The following is an 18194-nucleotide window of genomic DNA, read 5'->3' as shown; positions in this document are numbered from 1 at the left end:
TTTAGGGGAGATGTAGTTCTAGAATTATTGCTTATGTCATTTCTTAAGCAGTTATGCTCTTAATGCTTAAAAGAAGGCTAGCATTGTTTGCACAAAAAGTTGGTGATCCCCCCCAAAAAATAGTAATGAAATTACTTCTGTCCAGTAAACTTTGTATGTCATGTCAATTTATAATAAAAGCTGAAAAAATCCCTTTGTTTTCTATTTATAAAGATGCCTTTTCTATATGTACCTTTGAGAGATTTTGAAGATATCATGTAAGCTGGTTAAAAAGCATTTGAATGGTACAGTAGATGTAAAAAAAAAACAAACAAGTTCAGTTGTTTAAATGAACCATTGTTTTTACATTAAATGTTTTATTTGAAATCGGCTTTTGTACATAAAGTTCAGTAATATAAAATCTGCCACGATGGTTGTCCAGTCCTTTTGTGTGTGGGTAGAAAGGCCACAAGCAGCATCTGGTGTAAACTTCCTCTTCTGCTTGTCCGTTTAAATTTACATTAATGTTATTCCTTTGCCAGATTGTTACTAAGGTAGCTAAGAACCTATCTAGTCCTTTTGTTATACTTAGCGTCTACATAAATTACCAAGTCCCTGGCTAGGTTATGAAATATTTACTTCTCCTTTCTTGGGGGTAGAACTGAATACCTGAGATCTAAGTTGTGTGTTTTGCTGTGTAGAACTGTAAGTTAACTGATGCAAAGCTACATGAATGAAGCGTATCACTTGTTGCTGTTGCAGCTGTAAAAATAACAGAGTGACTTGTGGGTGTTTTATGTGCAAATGGTTAATGTTTCAAATAGTTTTTACAGGATGTAACTATGCCTTAATTGGAGCAGAGTTTTAAATCAATATCTATGCATCTCTGGGACTGTAAAGGAAGAATAGCTGAGGTAATACGGAACTGAGCAAGAGCAATTGCACTGCTCAACAGTGTACTGGGTGTTGAATAGCAGACACTGGAAAAACCTTTTCCCTGTTAAAAATTATTCAGATGCTGAAATAGAGGCTATGACAGCTAGATTCTGTAAACACCAGACTGCAATTGTCTAATGTGCCTTCTTCTCTAAAATTGGCAAAGGCCCTTTTAATTTAACCTTTTAATATGTTCACAGCAGATTTTGGCAGTAATCTTAACATAAAATGTCTGTGAACTGGAAGCTAACATTGGATGTGAGTATCTAATTCAGTGCATTAAATAATATATTTAAAATTGTTAGCTGAATTTAAGTTGTTAACCTTATGTGTACATTGCTGCAAGTGTGTCTTGTCTGTAGTTATTGCTTTGGTCCCTGAAATTTTGAGTAGTAATTGCTACCCCCCTGTCCTGTGTGCCTCCCTAACCCTCCCCTCCTCTCCTCCCTTCCCCCCCCCCCCCCCCGGTCAATTTGATTATACCTTCATTGAGAATCAACAATATTGTCAAAACTGTCCTCACAGCATGGTTCCTACCAAGTTAAGTATTTCTTAATTCACAGAACATTTCGGTGCCATCATCAACCAGTGTTTGAGTGAAGGTGTTCCTGTTGGACCAGATCCTGGTTATAGATCTGATAGTCCAGGGTTGCACAACCAAGAAAAGGAGCTTTGGATGAAGTAGGTAAGTTTCTCCTTCTGAGACTGGCTTACTGTTGCGATAGCTGCAGTACCCAAGTTGCTTGATTTGAGACCGAAGACACGCTCTTTGGGAGAAATACTCAGAATCTTATCATTAAGCAGGATCTTCATATGAATGTTGTACTTATGGGAGCAAGCTGCCCTGGTCAAGCAAGCTGCCCTGGTCAAGCAAGCTTATTTACTGGTTTCATGAGTTAAGTTCCCTTTAAAAGAAACCAAAGAAATGGAGCAGGCAGCAGAAAGTAGAAATAAGTTAATAAAGTGAAGCTGTGGACTTTGTTAGAAGGGGATTAAACAACACTGCTTCTTGATCAGTCAGAAATGGTGGCAAAAAACTACCATGTAGAAGAGTTGCACCATTTATAGCAACTCTAAAGACATGGCAACACAAACGAGCCGTGATGGAGTGTTGAGGAATGTAGTTGACAAATGTAAGAAAGTGGTTGAATCTGCATGAGATGTGAGTTTAAATCTAAACTGCACATGGAAATGAAACTAACTGCAGAAGTGAAGAAGCTGAACAGTAACTCTTTTGGAACTTCTGCAGGAGTAAAGATGAAAGTAATTAAAAAAGAAATGGAGAAGCTCTTAAACATGCGTGCAGCACTGCAGGCTACCGATTTTTGATGGCTGTAACTAAGCTCACCAATATGCAGCTTTATACCCCAATTAACAATTTACTAAAACATACACAGTTGAGGGATAAAACTTTATTTAAAAAAAAATTCAAATATCACTTGACACAAATGTCGTAGTTGAGGTAAGTGCATGTACTAGCTTCAGAAAACAACTTCAGGATTTCATAAGCAGTTAACACTGTTGCTTGCAAGGCTCCAACAGCTAGAGGTGAAAGACTAAAGGCGGTGTTGAGTCTTCTATCTATCTAAACTGTACTGGAGTAACAGAATTTCAACTATTTTAATCCAAGCTGCCTCAGATTCTGTAGATACCTATTGCTCAGGTCTCTTACCCTGAGATTCTTCACCCCCACCCCACTGAAAAGGTGCAGCTCTAAGAGGCAGCTGAACAGTACCTAATTTGTATTTCAGGCAGCTAGTCTTATGCTCAGTTTAAAAAAAAATAAGAAAATTGGCAAGCTGGCCCTGTTCTAGATACAGCTAAAGACTAAAGTCAGAAAGGCGTATTTAGTCTATTGCCCTCCTCAGCTCTCAGGAGGAGCTAGAGGGGCCTCCCGTACTAGCCGTTCACAGTCATCTTAAGCTGCTTTGAATGCATGCTCTGAACAAACTGACACGGTAGGACCAGCTCTGGAAGTACCTGAATTGAAGATTTATGCTTCACGTTCTAATACGCTGGTAAACGTCCTCCAGAGCCGTAGTCTGACTCTTCACTAGACCTGACTAGCCCCTCCAAAAGCAGAGGGAAAAGGTACCTGACCCTCTCTGGTGCCTCAAAAGTGTAGATATTTGCTAATTTAGCTTCCATACAGTGGAAAAAAAGTTACAACTAGTACCTGACACCTGAAGTATTACTAGCAAAATAAATCTTGCTCCGCTTAGCAGCGGCGATAGTCAGCTGCTAGCTACGGACCCTCTCTAAACAGGACTGATGCTTCTTGACCATTTGTGCTTGCTTAGCTGTAGCAAAGGAACCGTATTTGGGGTTCAGTGCATTACGTTCTTTGGAGGGTAGTTCAGAGGAGCCCTAGAAGTATAGGATAAGCTAGTATCCTCTGCTTCCCTAACAGTGAAATAGCGAAGCTTGAGGAGTTGAGAATACTGCAGGGTGTTCTTTGCTAACACTGCCTAATTTTACCTGCAGGTGTCCAGTCGTCTTCACTTCATATTTTATAGTAAATTCCAACTTAACCTGAATCTATTCTAAATTTTTCCTTGCAAGTGGTATAAATACTAGCTTCTAGTCTGTTTTGAAATTCACGTACCCCTTCTACAGCTGTCTAGGGGAAAAATGCATGTAGAATGACTAATCTTTTTGTACTGATAATTTGAGTATGGGGGCTATTAATCCAATTAATGTTTTTTTTATGCTAGCACAGAAGGCTAATGCAGCACATCATTAACACTGAAGGAAGAGGGTAGAATGATTGTCTAGGTTTTATAAAAATACTGCTACTCTAACATGGTAAAACATATATATTTTCAATTGATCTTGAGGTAAGAAAGCCTCTTTTACAGCCCTCGGCATTTCTGTAAAATATTCTTTAAATCCAGTAGTATTGCAAATTAATCTTCTGACCAGGAATTGGACTCTATTTGACAAGGACATTATTCAAAATCTCATTTGCTATTAAGGCAATACTGGTAACTTTATATAACTTTTATTGTAAAAGTTGATTAATTCACAGCACATTCTTAGCCTACGCTACTAGATGGGGGATACAGTGCTAATTAGCACTATCACCTGCTCTGTTTTGAGTGGGCTAAGTCTGTGCCAGCAGGGTCTGTCTTGAGCCCATAACCAACATCCTTCTCCATTAACTCCTGACCTTGATCCCTAGCCGCAGTCCCAGCTGGCTCTGGACACGCGCTACTGCTTGCAACCCAGCTGTCCCCAGCGCTTGTCGCGTCAACCTGCGCTACTGCACTTCAATGCAAGGTGTTTGCCACTATCTATCCTGCATGTGCTGTTCGGGATTTCCAGGAATCCTCCGTTTCACTTGTTTCTGTTGATGGACAGTAGAAAGCAAAGAAGCAATTTCTGAGTCTTACAAGGGCTCAGTGAGGAATCATGGCTGCCACCTGCATGTCATGCCTAAATCGTAAAGCACCCAGGCCTGCTCCAAAATAGCCTACAAAGCAAAGTAGAGCTGCGGAAGGCATTTCAGAGCAGTTATGGATAGCCGTCCTACCCTAGGCATTGGTCTAGTTTCTCAGACAAGTGTCAGCATTGACAGAAGACGTAAGCATTGCCATGCAACTACTCAAGAAAATATATTCCAAGTGACAACACAGAAAACAGTTCAAGAAATATCTGAAAATAAGGCACTTACTTACTTATATAATAGTGAGACGCTTAACAGACTGGCTACATATTTAAACAGACACTTTGGCTCAGACATCCTTGTTCTGGGGGAATGAACAGTACCGTGTGTGGAAGAACTTGCTGGTGCATGCAGAACCCACTGTCTGTTCAGATTAAGGCAGTGTCATGTACAAGGCAGCATAGCAGAACATCACCACACTAAATACTTTGCTCTTTTTATGAGTGGTATAAATAAAACTTTGGTCCATTAACTCCAACCCCCAAAAAGTTACAGGCTTATTTCACAGAACAGCAGCATTAAGCAAAGTTAATTCCACACAAGCGTACCCTGAGACTAGAGTACAATGAAATACTGACAAAAATCAAGTCCGGAAAAAAAAAAGTAAAAAGTCTTTATGGCCTGTTTAAATTAATTTGCCTAAGCAAATGCCTGCTTAACTTTTTCCAGCGTAACAGATCAAATGTTTCACAATTTTTTTTTGAAATGAATCCAGTAGAAAATACAACATAGTGGAGTTCAAGTAATACAAAGACAGGTTTTCTGTTAACAGATTGTTGATATCAAACAGCTGGAAACCCAGATTTTAATATTACATTTTAAACCAAGAACAAGAATCCCTTTGCTTGCTTTGCTTGAGCTGCTAGAACACCAAAACCTTCCAGCCTGGGTATGAGAACGAGCATCCAAAATACAAAGAACCACAGCACTGATCAAGTACCCAGTCAAAGACCACTTCCCTGTTGTTAGAGCTAATGGTTACTCTAAGCTTGAAGTTTCCTCCCTCGTTGCTGGAAGGCCCTAACTGCACAGCCTCCATGTCAAATGTCACAGTCGATCCAGAAGTGACAGCAGGCAGTTGGTTTGTCATCTCTTTCCCATTTACAAATACTGCCCCTGAAACAGCCAAGATATCAAACGTTATTTCTCACTTTCGGCATATACTGAGAGGTGCAGCGCTACGTCTCCCTGTTGTTGCAAGTCACGATACTGCGAGCAGGAAAAGGAGACTCATGATCCTGCCAAACATTTTAACCGCACAAGTAGACTGTACAGAAAACGTGGTTGAAGTTGCATGTACGTTATCCAGGATGAGGGCTAAGGTTTTTGGAAACAAGGGGATTATGCTCTTCAATTACGTCATTCAAACTCACCATTTGTGCTAATGCACACAGCTTTATCCCGCTGCAGAGAATCGTAGCCGTTCTGCTGCTCCACGCACACTCCTAGGCTGTCTCGCCTGTCTGGCTGACCCACGGTTTCAATTCTACTAAGCAAAAAGTTAAAGTCAAACCCTGAAGCTTTAAATCAAGATACATAATGAAATCCACACAGTAACACCCTGTCATACCAGACCTCTGTATTGCTGCTCCAGGGTTTTCAACTGTCATCCAGCCTTTGGGGGAGATCTCTGTTGAGTGACCAAAGGTCCTACGAGCCCTTCCAACAGTTCTGCTGAGCAATGCTGTTAATCTGTACAAAAGGTGAATCTGCCACCTTCAAATTTTCACTGCCATTTAATAAAATTCTCCACTATTACAGCTTATAAGTCTTGAAACAATTTCCCATTTTCTGAAACATGTCTTAGGAATCAATCAACATGCACAAAACTACAATCTGTAGTCATCCCTAACAGATTATTGCTCAACACCACGTTTTATGGCAAGACGACTGTAGTTTCAGCAAGTATTTAATAAGTATTCATGTGATCAAGTGCAGCTTGTTATTAAAGCAATTTTTTGGATTTCTCTAATTCTGCTATATAAAGATGAGTTGGGGGAAGGTGGAGGGTGTTGTTTTTTTTTTTTAAATAAATCTGCTTTGTGCAAATGGATATGAAAACCAATGACTAGAAGAGCGTTCACAAGTCTGTCTTCTGCTCAGCTGCATTTAGGACTTTGGTCCCAAGAAAGAATAGACATTGACACATCTCCAAAGAATGAGGAAACAAATCGTGCAAATGCCCTGGGATGCAGTTCCCTGCAGGCCCCAGCAGCTGAGTGAAGCTGCACGGTTTGTGCGCTTCTACATCCAAGCCCTTTCTCTTTTACTGCCATTTCTCAAAGCTGCTAAATCATACTTTCAAGAGAGCCTGAGTGACACAGGAAACTCAGTTTTACTAATAGACCAACTCAGCTGCTCTTTTTCGAAAAGCAAAACTGGTTATTTTCATTATGGCGTAACAGAAAAAAAGCAGCAGTGACCCTTGGTTATTGCCAAACAATAGAAAAACTTAAGCAAAAGCTTTAAGAACTGGAAATTAAATTGAGCAGTAAATTGGCACACAAGAAGTAAATTCTTTCAAGACAAACAGGGAAGATAAATCTGGAACCATGTTTTACTTTTGCACTCCGTTATGTCTTTCAATCCCCTGGGAAACATCATTAAGATAGCAAGAGCCTTGTGTTGTAAAGCAAAGCAAGAAAAAGTTAAAACATCCAACAAGCTTTTAATGTGGAAGTGATCCACAACGCTTTCCCAAAACAACTTTAAATGAGATTTACAATTCACTTTGGTACTATATTCTAGTTTTAAACTCAGTCACTAGTAAAGTCTTATAAACAGCTATTATCTGTAAACTCGAGAGGTAAAGCTTTTGTACATACGGTAACAATTCCATCCACGGTTAAGGGAGCCTTTCGTCAGTTTTGAGTTGGAAATAAATGCTTGTACAGACACAAGAATGACTAAAGAATGCGTAACTGAAAATCCATTGAAGTGTAGGAATGCTATAATGTTGATTTGTACCCATGCTTACTTGCTCATTTATATAGGCCCTGTTTTTGCAAAACATTGTCAAAGAAACCTGGATCATCAGCAGGATGAAGAAACAAGTATCACACAAGCAACGGGACAGAAAATACTCCGAGGTAGGAGCAATAGCACACCCAAAGTGCAAGTGTTTATGCAGGAGTCAGTCCAACAGCCCCAAAATTTACTAGGTTCAACTCTCTCAGTGGTAGCAACATTGAATCCAGGCTGAAGCCACATTCTGCACCATGCACTTCTGTATATACATCGTTCCCAGGCTGTCCACTGTTAGGGTTACCTGCTCTCCCTCTCTACACTGCTTACCTCACTTCGCAGAGAGCAGAATGCGCTGAACACGAATGCACAGGAATTAGGAAAGAGCCAAACTTTCCTTACACCAAAAGGAGGAAGTTCAAAGTAAGTGCCCAAGATAATGGCCAACCTGTAATTATCCTGTGGCTTTCCTCTTCTTTTATGCATGGGGAAGAGGGCCGGGATCTGGCTTAGGTCATCATTCCTTTCCTTACTAGATTTTGGGTTTTTTGCAAATAACAACCAGCCCAAGACAGAGAGCCTGAGGTGAGGGAAGAGTACAGAGCATCACTCTGAAGTCTCCTAAGCTTTGCTTTACTAGACTGGCATTTGCCATCAGGTTAACAACTTTATTTTCCAGCCCCTATGATTCCTGGGGCTTCACATTTTTTAAAAGCCTACAGAACACATGGTAGGAACAACGCTTAACAGAACTCAGTTCAAATCTCTTCTCACTACTTCGAGTGCTGCAGAGCAGAACCTTGTGCCCCCATCGCTGCAGCGTACGGACCCTGAACCAGTTCGCCCACCAGCAGTTTCCATTTGTCTCAGAGCATAGAGAAGCAAATCTATGGGTGATCACATGCACTTCATTTCTGAATGGGTGTCAGTAGAGTTGGGGCAGGCTCCCAACAAAGTCCATGTGATCTCTGCATAGAGTCTGCCGGACAGTCTCAAATCGCTAGCCTGGCCAGACTCACTGTGGCTCCCTGCTGCAAGCAGAAACTTTAGAGACAGCTAGCTGTGGAGCTGGTCACTGTGCAGAAATATTCCCTCTCTTAAGTGCAGCTCCCTCGAGGCTGCAAAGAAACAGAGGAAGCCTTGACCTAAAGTAATGGCTGTTATTCTCCAACTTGCCCAAATGCCTTGCCTCAGAAGATATCTGAAGCAGTCTACCTTTAAAAAGCAGATACAAAGCATTGCCTTCATCACAGCTTCGCTTTTCACTGAGGAGGCATGCCTGTGTCCTGAATGCACAAGAAGATTACAAAGCTGCTTCACAAACATCTGTAACATGAACCTTGCTTACGTTTGCTCAGCAGGCCACTTATCCCCTTGTGAACATACTTCTGTTTCAAACAGATGGAAAAAGCCAAGGGCCAAATACTACATCTCACTGTTCAGCAAAATCTCGCACATGCTTTGAAACAGAAAGCTACTCTCAGGGCTTGGAAGAGGAATGCAACCTATTTTTGAGGTTGTCTTCAATCTTAAGCTTCATCTCATTACGTCTCTTGCAGACGCGCGCTTGTTAGTGCTCTGCCATGCTGAAACAATCTCCTCTTGGAGAGGAGTCCCCGTTACCAAACTGTAAAGCAAAAGATTTTCATGTGTTACCAATAAAAGAAGATAAAAGACATTGGTCTGAAACAGAACCAAGGGAAACCTCAAAGTTCTGCCTTTAATCGCACAGGCGCTTCTGTGCCAAGAGATATTAAATCTAACAACAGATTTCAAATGGAAGCTTTGAACCCTTTTATCCCATCTCAGACAAAGCAGCTGAATACATCCTTATATTACAACCACCTCAAGTCAAGATAATTCATTATCAGGAAGGCAGAAATGAAACACCACGGAATAAATTATAAAAATACCATAAACAAGCCTCTTAAGTTGCCTTTGAGGGTTGCGCACTGCACAGTAAGAACAGTTTTATTTAACCAGAGAAAGATGGAATAGAGCTTCAAAGTCTTTGAGGTCTATAATTACAACTGACATATCCACAAGCTTACCCAAAGCTGAACAGAACGAGTGGAGAACCTCCCCTGACTTCTGATCAGCCAGCAACAGCTGCTACAAAAACTAAAAGGAAGCTGAATTTTGCACAGATTTGCTCAGCATGGCCTATTTTTTTGCCATTCCTCGGGAGTTCTCTCTAGCCTCTGTTCTAGATAGCTGTAGATCCTACAAAAACATCAGGTGTTGTCCTAAAAAACAAGGAGGCAGAAGTAAAGAGAGAAAAGTTCAGACTTCACAAGGACATGCTACCTTGACTGGGGCTGTGCTGATGTAAAACACATCAAGATTCATTTTTGCATACAATTCATAGGTAACAGACTAGAGAAGGAAGGTTGGTTCGCAGCAGATGCGCCAGACAAGAGCGATCCAGAAAGTACTTGCCTGAATGTTAATGTCTGCCCACAGAAGTAAGTAGGAGCTTTGGAGTAGAGTACACCGCATGACTGAGAATCATTTCGAAGCGCTATGTTTCTTCGACTGCTCAAACTGTAGCCCTCCAAACCAGTTGTCCATTCTTCAAAGAAAAATGAAAAGGATGAACATCAACTAGACTGTGTACTGTCTGCTGAAAAAATAGTCCGCTGCAAGGTCCACATAAGAGGTTTACCTCTTATGAAGCTTAAGTTACATTAAATACAGGGGCTGTTTTCCCCTTCCGCTGATGGGGAGATTTCTTTTTCAAATCATTTACAATTACAGAAAATGTTTCCTAGCTCATAGGGTTCACCAGAAGTTCACTCTTTGCTGCGATCCCTGTGAAGTCATATTTTAGGCAAAAGAAAACCTTTGTGACCCACTGCCCTTAAAAATTTGAAAGTGAAGATAAAAGCGAGGTTTTCTGTCTCCAGCCAAGATAAGAACTAGTTTTATAGATGGATTATAAACTTGTTGTGTGAATGCAGGTTATCAAAAAATACGGGAGTAGGGGTGGGAGACAAGGGGGAAAAAAAAAAAAAAAACTTCATTTCTGGCCTGTAAGTAAGCACTGGCTAAATCTGCCTGCTTTTACATCAATCTCTTATTGAGCTCATTTCTCGGAACAAGGCAACAGCCTCCTACCTTAAGGAGGGCAAAATCCTCAAGCTAACACAGGAACCACACAAAAGCTGAAAAAAAGCTCAGATTCTCTCCTGCTCTTCACACACAGTGCTCATATGAGCTGCAGAGCAAAAAAGCCACCCGTACCTCAATAATAAGTCTGAACACAGCCCACATTTGTTTCATAGAATATGAATCATAAAAATGGTGAACAAGAAAGTTTCACACTGACACTTTCCAGGCCCAGATACAGAGCTACCTGCTGGAAACGCTCACTATCACTCACACCACAAAGCTGAAATCCAAATTAAGCAAAGAATAAAGTCTAGTATGGAAGACTAGATAGCACGTCATGCGTTACACACATACGTTGCAGGTGAGGAAACACCCCGCCACACCAAAAACAAGCTCCATATACCATTCAGCTATAGACCTTCAGGCGTCCTGCACAGATGACATGGACTTAAGATGAGGATAAATAGCAGTGAAACAATACCATGGGGAACTAGTGTGGTATGGCCGATCTGAGGAACGCTCCATGGACTCCACTCTTGCCGTCCATCTCCTCGGGCACAGACTCTGAACTGGTAATCAACGTTAGGATCAATATGTAGTACTATGAACTCTGTTTCTGAGCCGACATATACGTCTTCAAAGTGACTGGCGGTGCTCTTACGGTATTGCAGTCTGTAATCTTGCGGTATAAAGTCATCATCCACCTAGAGAAACATTTAGTACATTAATGAAGGACTCTGCTCTTTTTTTCCCCTTCCAACTCTGAAACAGGACACACGAGGATAGTACTGCATGCTGTCAAAGGCATTTCAAAGAATCCCAAAGTATTTAAGAGCAGAAAACACGTGCCAAAAAATAAAATCAGAGTTTGAACCAACTAATACAAAAGGCAGTTTAAGAATGACTTGATCACAGTTTAAAAGTATCTGTATCTAAAAGTACCTGACAAAAGGCTTTTCAATCTAGCAAACAAAGATGTAACACAAGCCAGCAGCCAAAAGTAAAGACAAATTTGGAAAAGAAATTCAGTGCCAATTTTTAACACTAAAGGGAGTTTGCTATTACCCTTCTTAAACTGTTCTAGAGGATGATTTCCCATTCTCTGATATCTCTAAGTCAAAAGACAGAGACAGAGGGTTTTGGTTTTTGTTTTTGTTTTTTTTAAGTCTCTACCATTGTTCAAGCGTGACCAAACTCAGGAAAATCCTTCACAGCACAATCAGAGTAGACAGATACCACTATAGTGCCTATGGTTTTATAATTTGAATCCACATCCCTTTGCAAGGTAAGGTGACCAATGGCTAGCTGTTGCTAGAACAGCAAAAGTTTGTTTCACACTGTCAAGGAACATAGAGCAGTCCAAGAATGACTAAACCACATCAGAACACAGCAGTGATTTATTCAATAACAATATTTCTTGAATATCAAAGAGAAAGATTACTTGAATATCTAATGCCAATATTAGAATATTTTCTCTTGGCATCCACTGCATCTCCCTAAGAACGCAAACACGTTTAGACCTAAGAGCGTAACAGAACGGGTTCAGCCTCCTCTGAATGAAAATACTGGCTCTGCTAAAGTGTCTTTAAAGGGGGGGGGGGGGACAAAAGCATCATGCCAACAACAAAGTTCAATCTCAACGAAAGCATCCAGCTATTGCTGCCACACAAATGAACTACACAGTTCTACAGCACCAATAGCTACATGTGAGTCACGTCTGTCAGAAACTGAGACCAGGATTTCTTGATGCCATTGTACAAACAGCAGTCATGGACCACAGACATATTACTCTTTAGTATTTATTTGTTTAGTGGGTATAGTATCTGAAGGCAGCATTCCTTGCTTGTCCAATAGCTTCTAACTACACAATGGAGTGCACTATTCCTTTAAAAGCAGTGGAAAATTTAGAGAGAAAGTGGCATTTTCTGTTTCTTTCAAGAAAACACAAGTTTGAATGATTCTCACCCAGGATATTCTACCTACCTTACACCATCGGACTAATATACCTCCAGGCTTCTCAATGAATTCCTCTAACTGTACAGGTGGGCGAGATGCTACAGTCCCATGTCTGAATATTTGATTTTTCAATATAGTAAAAAGGCAGTCATCCAACTGGGCAGATAAACAAGGCACATCAACCAAGGAGGGCACTTCTGGTAAGCTGGGAAAGGAAAGTTTGCCACAATGAATGGGGTCAGCTTCAACAAATTCGTCACCTGTACATTTGGATCTATATAGACTTTGTGAGGAAAGAACAGCTGTGGAAATTGGCATGTGCATTTCAAACTTAAAACCATCCAGGGTTCCAGCCCTAAGCAGACTGTCTGTTTCTCAGGAAATACTCTGAAGTGCAGGCTGTTCCACAGGGAGTGGTTTCATCATTCACAGATAAACAGCCTATATTTCTACAGAATATATGCAGGTTGAAAACTACTCCATCTGTGACTGCCAACTCGATGAAAGTCTATGAAATAAACAGGACAGTAACACCTCAAATGAAACTTTTATGACAATGCAGTGGAGGGCTTCTACTTCAAAGGAAAAAAGATCCTCTATAAAGGAACAGCACACGTGCTGCTGCCTCGGACCACTTCAGTGTGTCAATATCTTACCTATCTAGCTGAATATGTAAAGCTTTTTTTGTAAAGCTGCATAGTTTCTCATTCTCTTGTCCCACATCTCCATGGATTGCACTCTCTCCTGGAATCAAATAGTAAAAATATTCCTAATGAGAAAATGTCCAAGACAGGCATTCTTCATTTCAAAGAACAACCAGTTCTGACACGAACAACCAATTAAACATGCAGCATTCTCAGCACTTTTGCTAGACTCTTAGCTAGGAAACAAAATTATAGTTAACAATATAAAGCCTATCTAGCAACTTCTGAAACTCTCAAAGCTTTCTGTAGACACACCCATAACAGATTTAATAATAATTTGCCTCAGGTATCAGACAGTAGCAGAACTGGGGGCACATGCCAGGAATCAGGATTCTTAGTCCTTTCCTCCATCTGCTTTAAAGGAAGGGGAAAAAAACAAAGCACCTTCACTGAACAGAATATCAAAAAGCTGAAACTTAAAAACAAAATAACTTCAACCATTGTTCTGCTTACTACAATCTAGATAATCACTACTGTCATAATGTGTGAAACAAGCTGTACGTTAAAGTGTGGAGATAAACAGAAATCTTTTTATAAGCTTTCCATATAAAGTAGTGGCCCACCCTTCAGCTGACAGAGATGTATGCTCCATCTCCTATCTGGTGACTTTATGGCAATTCACAGGCTACGCAAGCTCAGTCCATTTCCAAGTGGAGAACTACAAACATTACAAATCTCTAATGAAAAACATACGTCATAACTGGCAGCAAGAGATTTAATAAGCATGGAGGCTTAACTCCTTTCTGACTCAGATGTAACCTCTCTGCTCACTTTAACGACATGACTTGGCAAAGCTTGTACTGCTACAGAGAGAACTGTGACCCATGGGATAGGAAGGGCACAGCTAGCCAGGGTCTCGCGAGATCTGACCGAAACTTGTACAGAATGTAGGCAATCTTTGTCACCACCTTCGGATTCAGTAACTCTATATGTAAAATGGAAGCAAGGTTACTACCAGCTGCCCCAGCGACTGTGGTACTAGCAAGAAACCAACAAATTAATTCTTAAATTCTATCACTTTCAAGCCAGCATGTTCCTTAAGCTCATGCCTGAGTGCAAGCTGGTAGATTTCCTACCCATGGGAGACTGCTCAATGCACTTGAGTTCACAAAACTGAGATCATGTTGAAAGAAAGTTAAAGTTGAGACATGAGAACAATGCAAGGAAACTGCCAACATACTCATGGCTGAGACACGCTGCTCCAAGTAGATTCTCCAGTGTGGGGAAACAGTCAAGAGTGACATTCCTTTCTGGCTAGGTATCTAGCAGCAGTAGGGCACATTCTGCCCTTTACAGTAATCTTCCACATGTCTATTTTTATCTGCCTCATCCTCAAATCTTTTGGAGGAACCTTCTTCCATACAGCAGCATACATACTCCTCATGTTCCCCACTTAACAGGAAAAATAATCCTTTTACTTCAGTTGCTATTCCATAAGCTATAAATAACTTCCTTCCAGTCACAAATGTTAGAACAAACATTCACTCACTCAGTTAGAGCAGTAACTCACTTTTCAAGATTAAATAAACTGAAATTTTAACTAATTTTATCGTGGTAATGAGAACTACTAGCCCACAGCAGATGAAGTTCATCCTTTCAGAGGCCTGACATAAGATTTATTCACCATTGTAATTCGGCTGAACTCAGCTACTAACTTAATAAGACCAGCAGAGATTTTTTGTTATTACAGCATCCAGTTTATATCTTATTTCAAAGCAGCCCGAAATAACCCTCTTTCTAGTGTCCTGGGGTGCAGGACAACTCTGCAGGAAGATACACTTCTGAAAGTGTAGCTACACTAACATAGGTACAACTAACCCTAGGTTTGCAGAGAAATATTAAAATACAAGCTTGTAGGAGATGCTATCGATTGGCTTTTTCCTACATCTACCTACCTGTAATCTCTTCTTAACCTCTGCTATGGCCCAAAATGAGCCAAATATACTGATCATAGCAGGGACATTCCAGTCTTCAAGAGACGACATACTAGAAAGTAGAGCTAAGACCTAATTTCAGGTCCTGCCTTACCTTCACGGAGCAGGTCATCAGCTGTACTGACTCCATGCTCTATTAGTTTCTGGCATTCATCCAATGGTTTGATGCTCTCTTGTTCTATAGTATCTACTTCCTGCAGCAGTGACATCAGTCGCTCATCCAGCAGCTTCTTTAGCGTCCCTTTTAAATCATTAAAATGTTGCTCAAGAACATCTCTGGTCAATGTTGCACTCTCTCTAATCTAAATTGAGATAACAAGAAAGAAGGATTCAGGATAAAAATCAAAGATCATGCACAACTTTTATTTTTCTGAACCACCTCATCTGCATCTGCCAGTGAAAAGCCGAGTGTGAAGTCAGCTTTTAAAAAAAAAAAAAAAAAAGACCACAGGCAGTTAGCAAATAAACGTAGTCATTTTAGTATACGTGCAGCAGGGAAGGAGGCAAAGAAACTAGCCTGGACAAGGGGAAAGGCATGTTACCTAAGCAAATCAAAATAATCTCTAGAGCTAAATCTCTGTCTAGCTAGAGCTAAATACAAATTGGGTTATTTGTACTTCAATCAAAGAATTTTTCTTCTCAGAAAAATCTCAGTGCTCTGTTGGTCTTTCCTCCTCTGCCTTCACCACTTCTGTAATCCTATTCAAAAAATACTTTGCCATCATATACAGGTAATCCTCACTGGAAAGAAGAGGTATCAGTCCTCTATATGATTATCTAGAAGCTCTTTTCCAGAGCACATTGCTGCACTAGATTTTTTTTACAATCCTACTACAGTTGCTTTCTCTTTAATCTTTTCCAAATAGTCACCTGTGAATTCCTTTGAATGTGTCTGTGCTCCAGGGTTACAGGGTAGGGTGAAGAGCAAATCTGTTTTGATGCTGGAAGAATGAGATCACAGAATATTCTGCGAGTGTTCATTAAAAGGTTTGCAAACTTACTGAATCTGATTTTTAGGTAACAAAATGCATTTGAACACCCTGAACTAATGATCCAAAAGTCAGAAGTAAATATCTCCCTGCGAACATTCTAAGTTATGCACACAAGGAAATGCTGCAACATGCACACTGCCTTACACGTAATTTCTAGATCTTTAGAGGTACAGACAACCAACACAGGAAGTTCTCTGGTTAGGTAAAATAAATTTCCTCTTCAAGTAATATTCATGAACCTCTGCAGCTGCCACACGGCTAGGTTTCCCTTCTCTTGTTATTTCAGTGCTTCAGAAAAAAAAGGAAGTGTTTAGCTTTGTATAGGGGTGGGGTGGAGGAAGACAGAGAGAACAGTCACTTCTCCAAGCCTCATTACCTCCATTACATGCAGATACAAATTCAGCACGTCAACCTCAGAGTTACAACCAGCTATGCAACCGGCACAGCGTAGAGGAAACAGAAGTCCTTAAACATACAGAGCTGCACAAAGGCTTTTGAAAACCACATCCCATTGGTCCAAAAGAAAAGGACGTGACATAAGGGATCTAAAGAAATTTCCTATCACATTCGGCCACCAGTCTCCAAACAATAAAGCCGCTGCTACCTGAACTCCAGGCTAAGACACTGGGCATTTCTGAACATCCAGAATCCTCGAGTGCTTGTTGCACCGCTGCTTCGTTGCAGACAAAAAGGTGAGCGGCGCTCCCAAAGTTGGAAAGAGGGAGAACAGAAACAAACGTTCCCAAGCAAAGAAACTCCCTCAGAGAGGAAAAGGAAAGAAAGGTGAGTTAACTAAGCAGTCACAGCCACTGCAGCGAGGCAAACGGACTTCCTCTCAATATATTCTGAGTTATTAGATAACATTTTGGGATGGCAAAGTTTGGACTAACGGCAGCTACAACTGATACTCAGAGGGTATCTTAGCAGAAAAGCCAGTCTTGCAGCGGCTCTCCAGTCTCCCTATCCACATTTGCATAGCTTATCTTGCATCTTCCTGGCAGAGCGGGTGGGTTATTAGCCCCAACAAAAAACCCTCCTCGGCCTTCAGTGCACAGCCACAGACAAACCAGCTAGCCTGGAACGTTAGCAACACTCGTACACGACACACTGAGTACGCGACCCAGAGCTCTGCATGGGGACAAGAGGCTTCAGGACAGCACTCAAACCAAAGCTTAACTTGCCTACGCAGATATTTTTGTTTAAAGGTGAGGGGAAGGAGACAGGCAGGAAACTCCCTTTAAAATTAGACTTAGCATCCCACCTACTTTAGACAATCTAGTTCTTTTAGGATATCTTTGTTCTTGCCTAGAAAACCTTTCCATCAGCTCAGAAAATCAGGTTCAGTTCAAGAACAGATCCCTTTACCTCACACCCCTTTCCTCCTCATACTTTCTCCAGCTGCCCATTTCCAAAACCTTCCATCCTCTCCGGCACCTGCAACACTGAAGTTTTCCTGATACGGCTGCGCTAACTCCAACGACTGGGTGCCCACCACCCACTCTAGGACCTGTCGGGGCTCCCCTCCGTCGCCGTCTTTGCCCAGCAACCCCCATCCAGGCTCTACCCGGTTGCCCAGCGCACCCGATGGAGGGAAACCACCGACGTAAACGCGGCTTAAGCTCCATGTGAGAAAAGCAGGGCTGCGCAGGACTGCTGCCCCGGGAGAAATGCACGGGTGACAGGTCGGCAGCAAAGCACGGGGAGCGGGGCAGGCCCGCAGCCCCCCGGGCCCACGCGGGATGCGGGGGGAGGAGCGGCGCTACCGCAGCCCGTCCGCGGGCTGTCCCCACGCACGGCCCCCCCGGTCACCGGCTTCACTGCCCCCGAGTGACGCAGCGCGGGCAGAAACGCGAAAGCCGAAGGGAGCGGGCAAGGCGCTGACTGCCCAGGGCGGCCCCGGCGGCGGCGGCGGCGGCTCCCACCTGCTTGCGCGCCTGCTGCAGCCCCCGCAGCCGCTGCTGCAGCTCCCGCCGGTAGCTCCGCGCCGCCTCGATGCTCTCCTGCGCCTCCTGCAAGAGGAACCGCGCCTCGGCCTCGGCCTCCATGGGGCAGCCGCGGCGGCCAGGCCCCGGCGCTGCGCGGCGCGGGGCGGGGCGGGCGCGGAGCCGGTCCCCGCCCCGGCAAGGGCCCCACATCCGGGCGCCGCGCGGGCGAGGCCGCGCTAACGGCTGCG

At 42.2% G+C, this 18194-nt stretch overlaps 1 protein-coding gene across 1 annotated transcript; it reads right to left on the bottom strand.

Moving 5' to 3' along the window:
- Positions 1–2307: 2307 nt before the first annotated feature.
- On the bottom strand, positions 2308–18156 carry CRLF3 (cytokine receptor like factor 3). Its single transcript, XM_068913940.1, has 8 exons — positions 17944–18156; positions 15124–15331; positions 13048–13135; positions 12419–12596; positions 10917–11139; positions 9764–9896; positions 5734–5846; positions 2308–5476 (listed from the first exon to the last, which is right to left on the bottom strand). The coding sequence occupies exons 1-8, from the start codon at positions 18154–18156 to the stop codon at positions 5223–5225; spliced, it is 1410 nt and encodes a 469-aa protein (XP_068770041.1). The 3' UTR covers positions 2308–5222.
- Between the last annotated feature and the right edge of the window lie 38 nt (positions 18157–18194).

This window comes from Struthio camelus, chromosome 19 (assembly GCF_040807025.1).
Source record: "Struthio camelus isolate bStrCam1 chromosome 19, bStrCam1.hap1, whole genome shotgun sequence".
NCBI lineage: Eukaryota > Metazoa > Chordata > Aves > Struthioniformes > Struthionidae > Struthio > Struthio camelus.
Note: the sequence above shows the minus strand (reverse complement) of the source record. Positions and strands in the feature narration are given on the sequence as shown.

Bases quoted from the DNA above. Each gene is read 5' to 3' on its own strand.
- CRLF3 (XM_068913940.1), bottom strand. From the start codon at position 18,156: ATGTGGGGCCCTTGCCGGGGCGGGGACCGGCTCCGCGCCCGCCCCGCC. The intron at 12,597-13,047 runs GTAAGATATTGA...TTCCTTTCCCAG, and splicing joins TTACATATTCAGCTAGATAG to CTTACCAGAAGTGCCCTCCT. The intron at 11,140-12,418 runs GTAGGTAGAATA...ATGTTTCTCTAG, and splicing joins TATTAGTCCGATGGTGTAAG to GTGGATGATGACTTTATACC.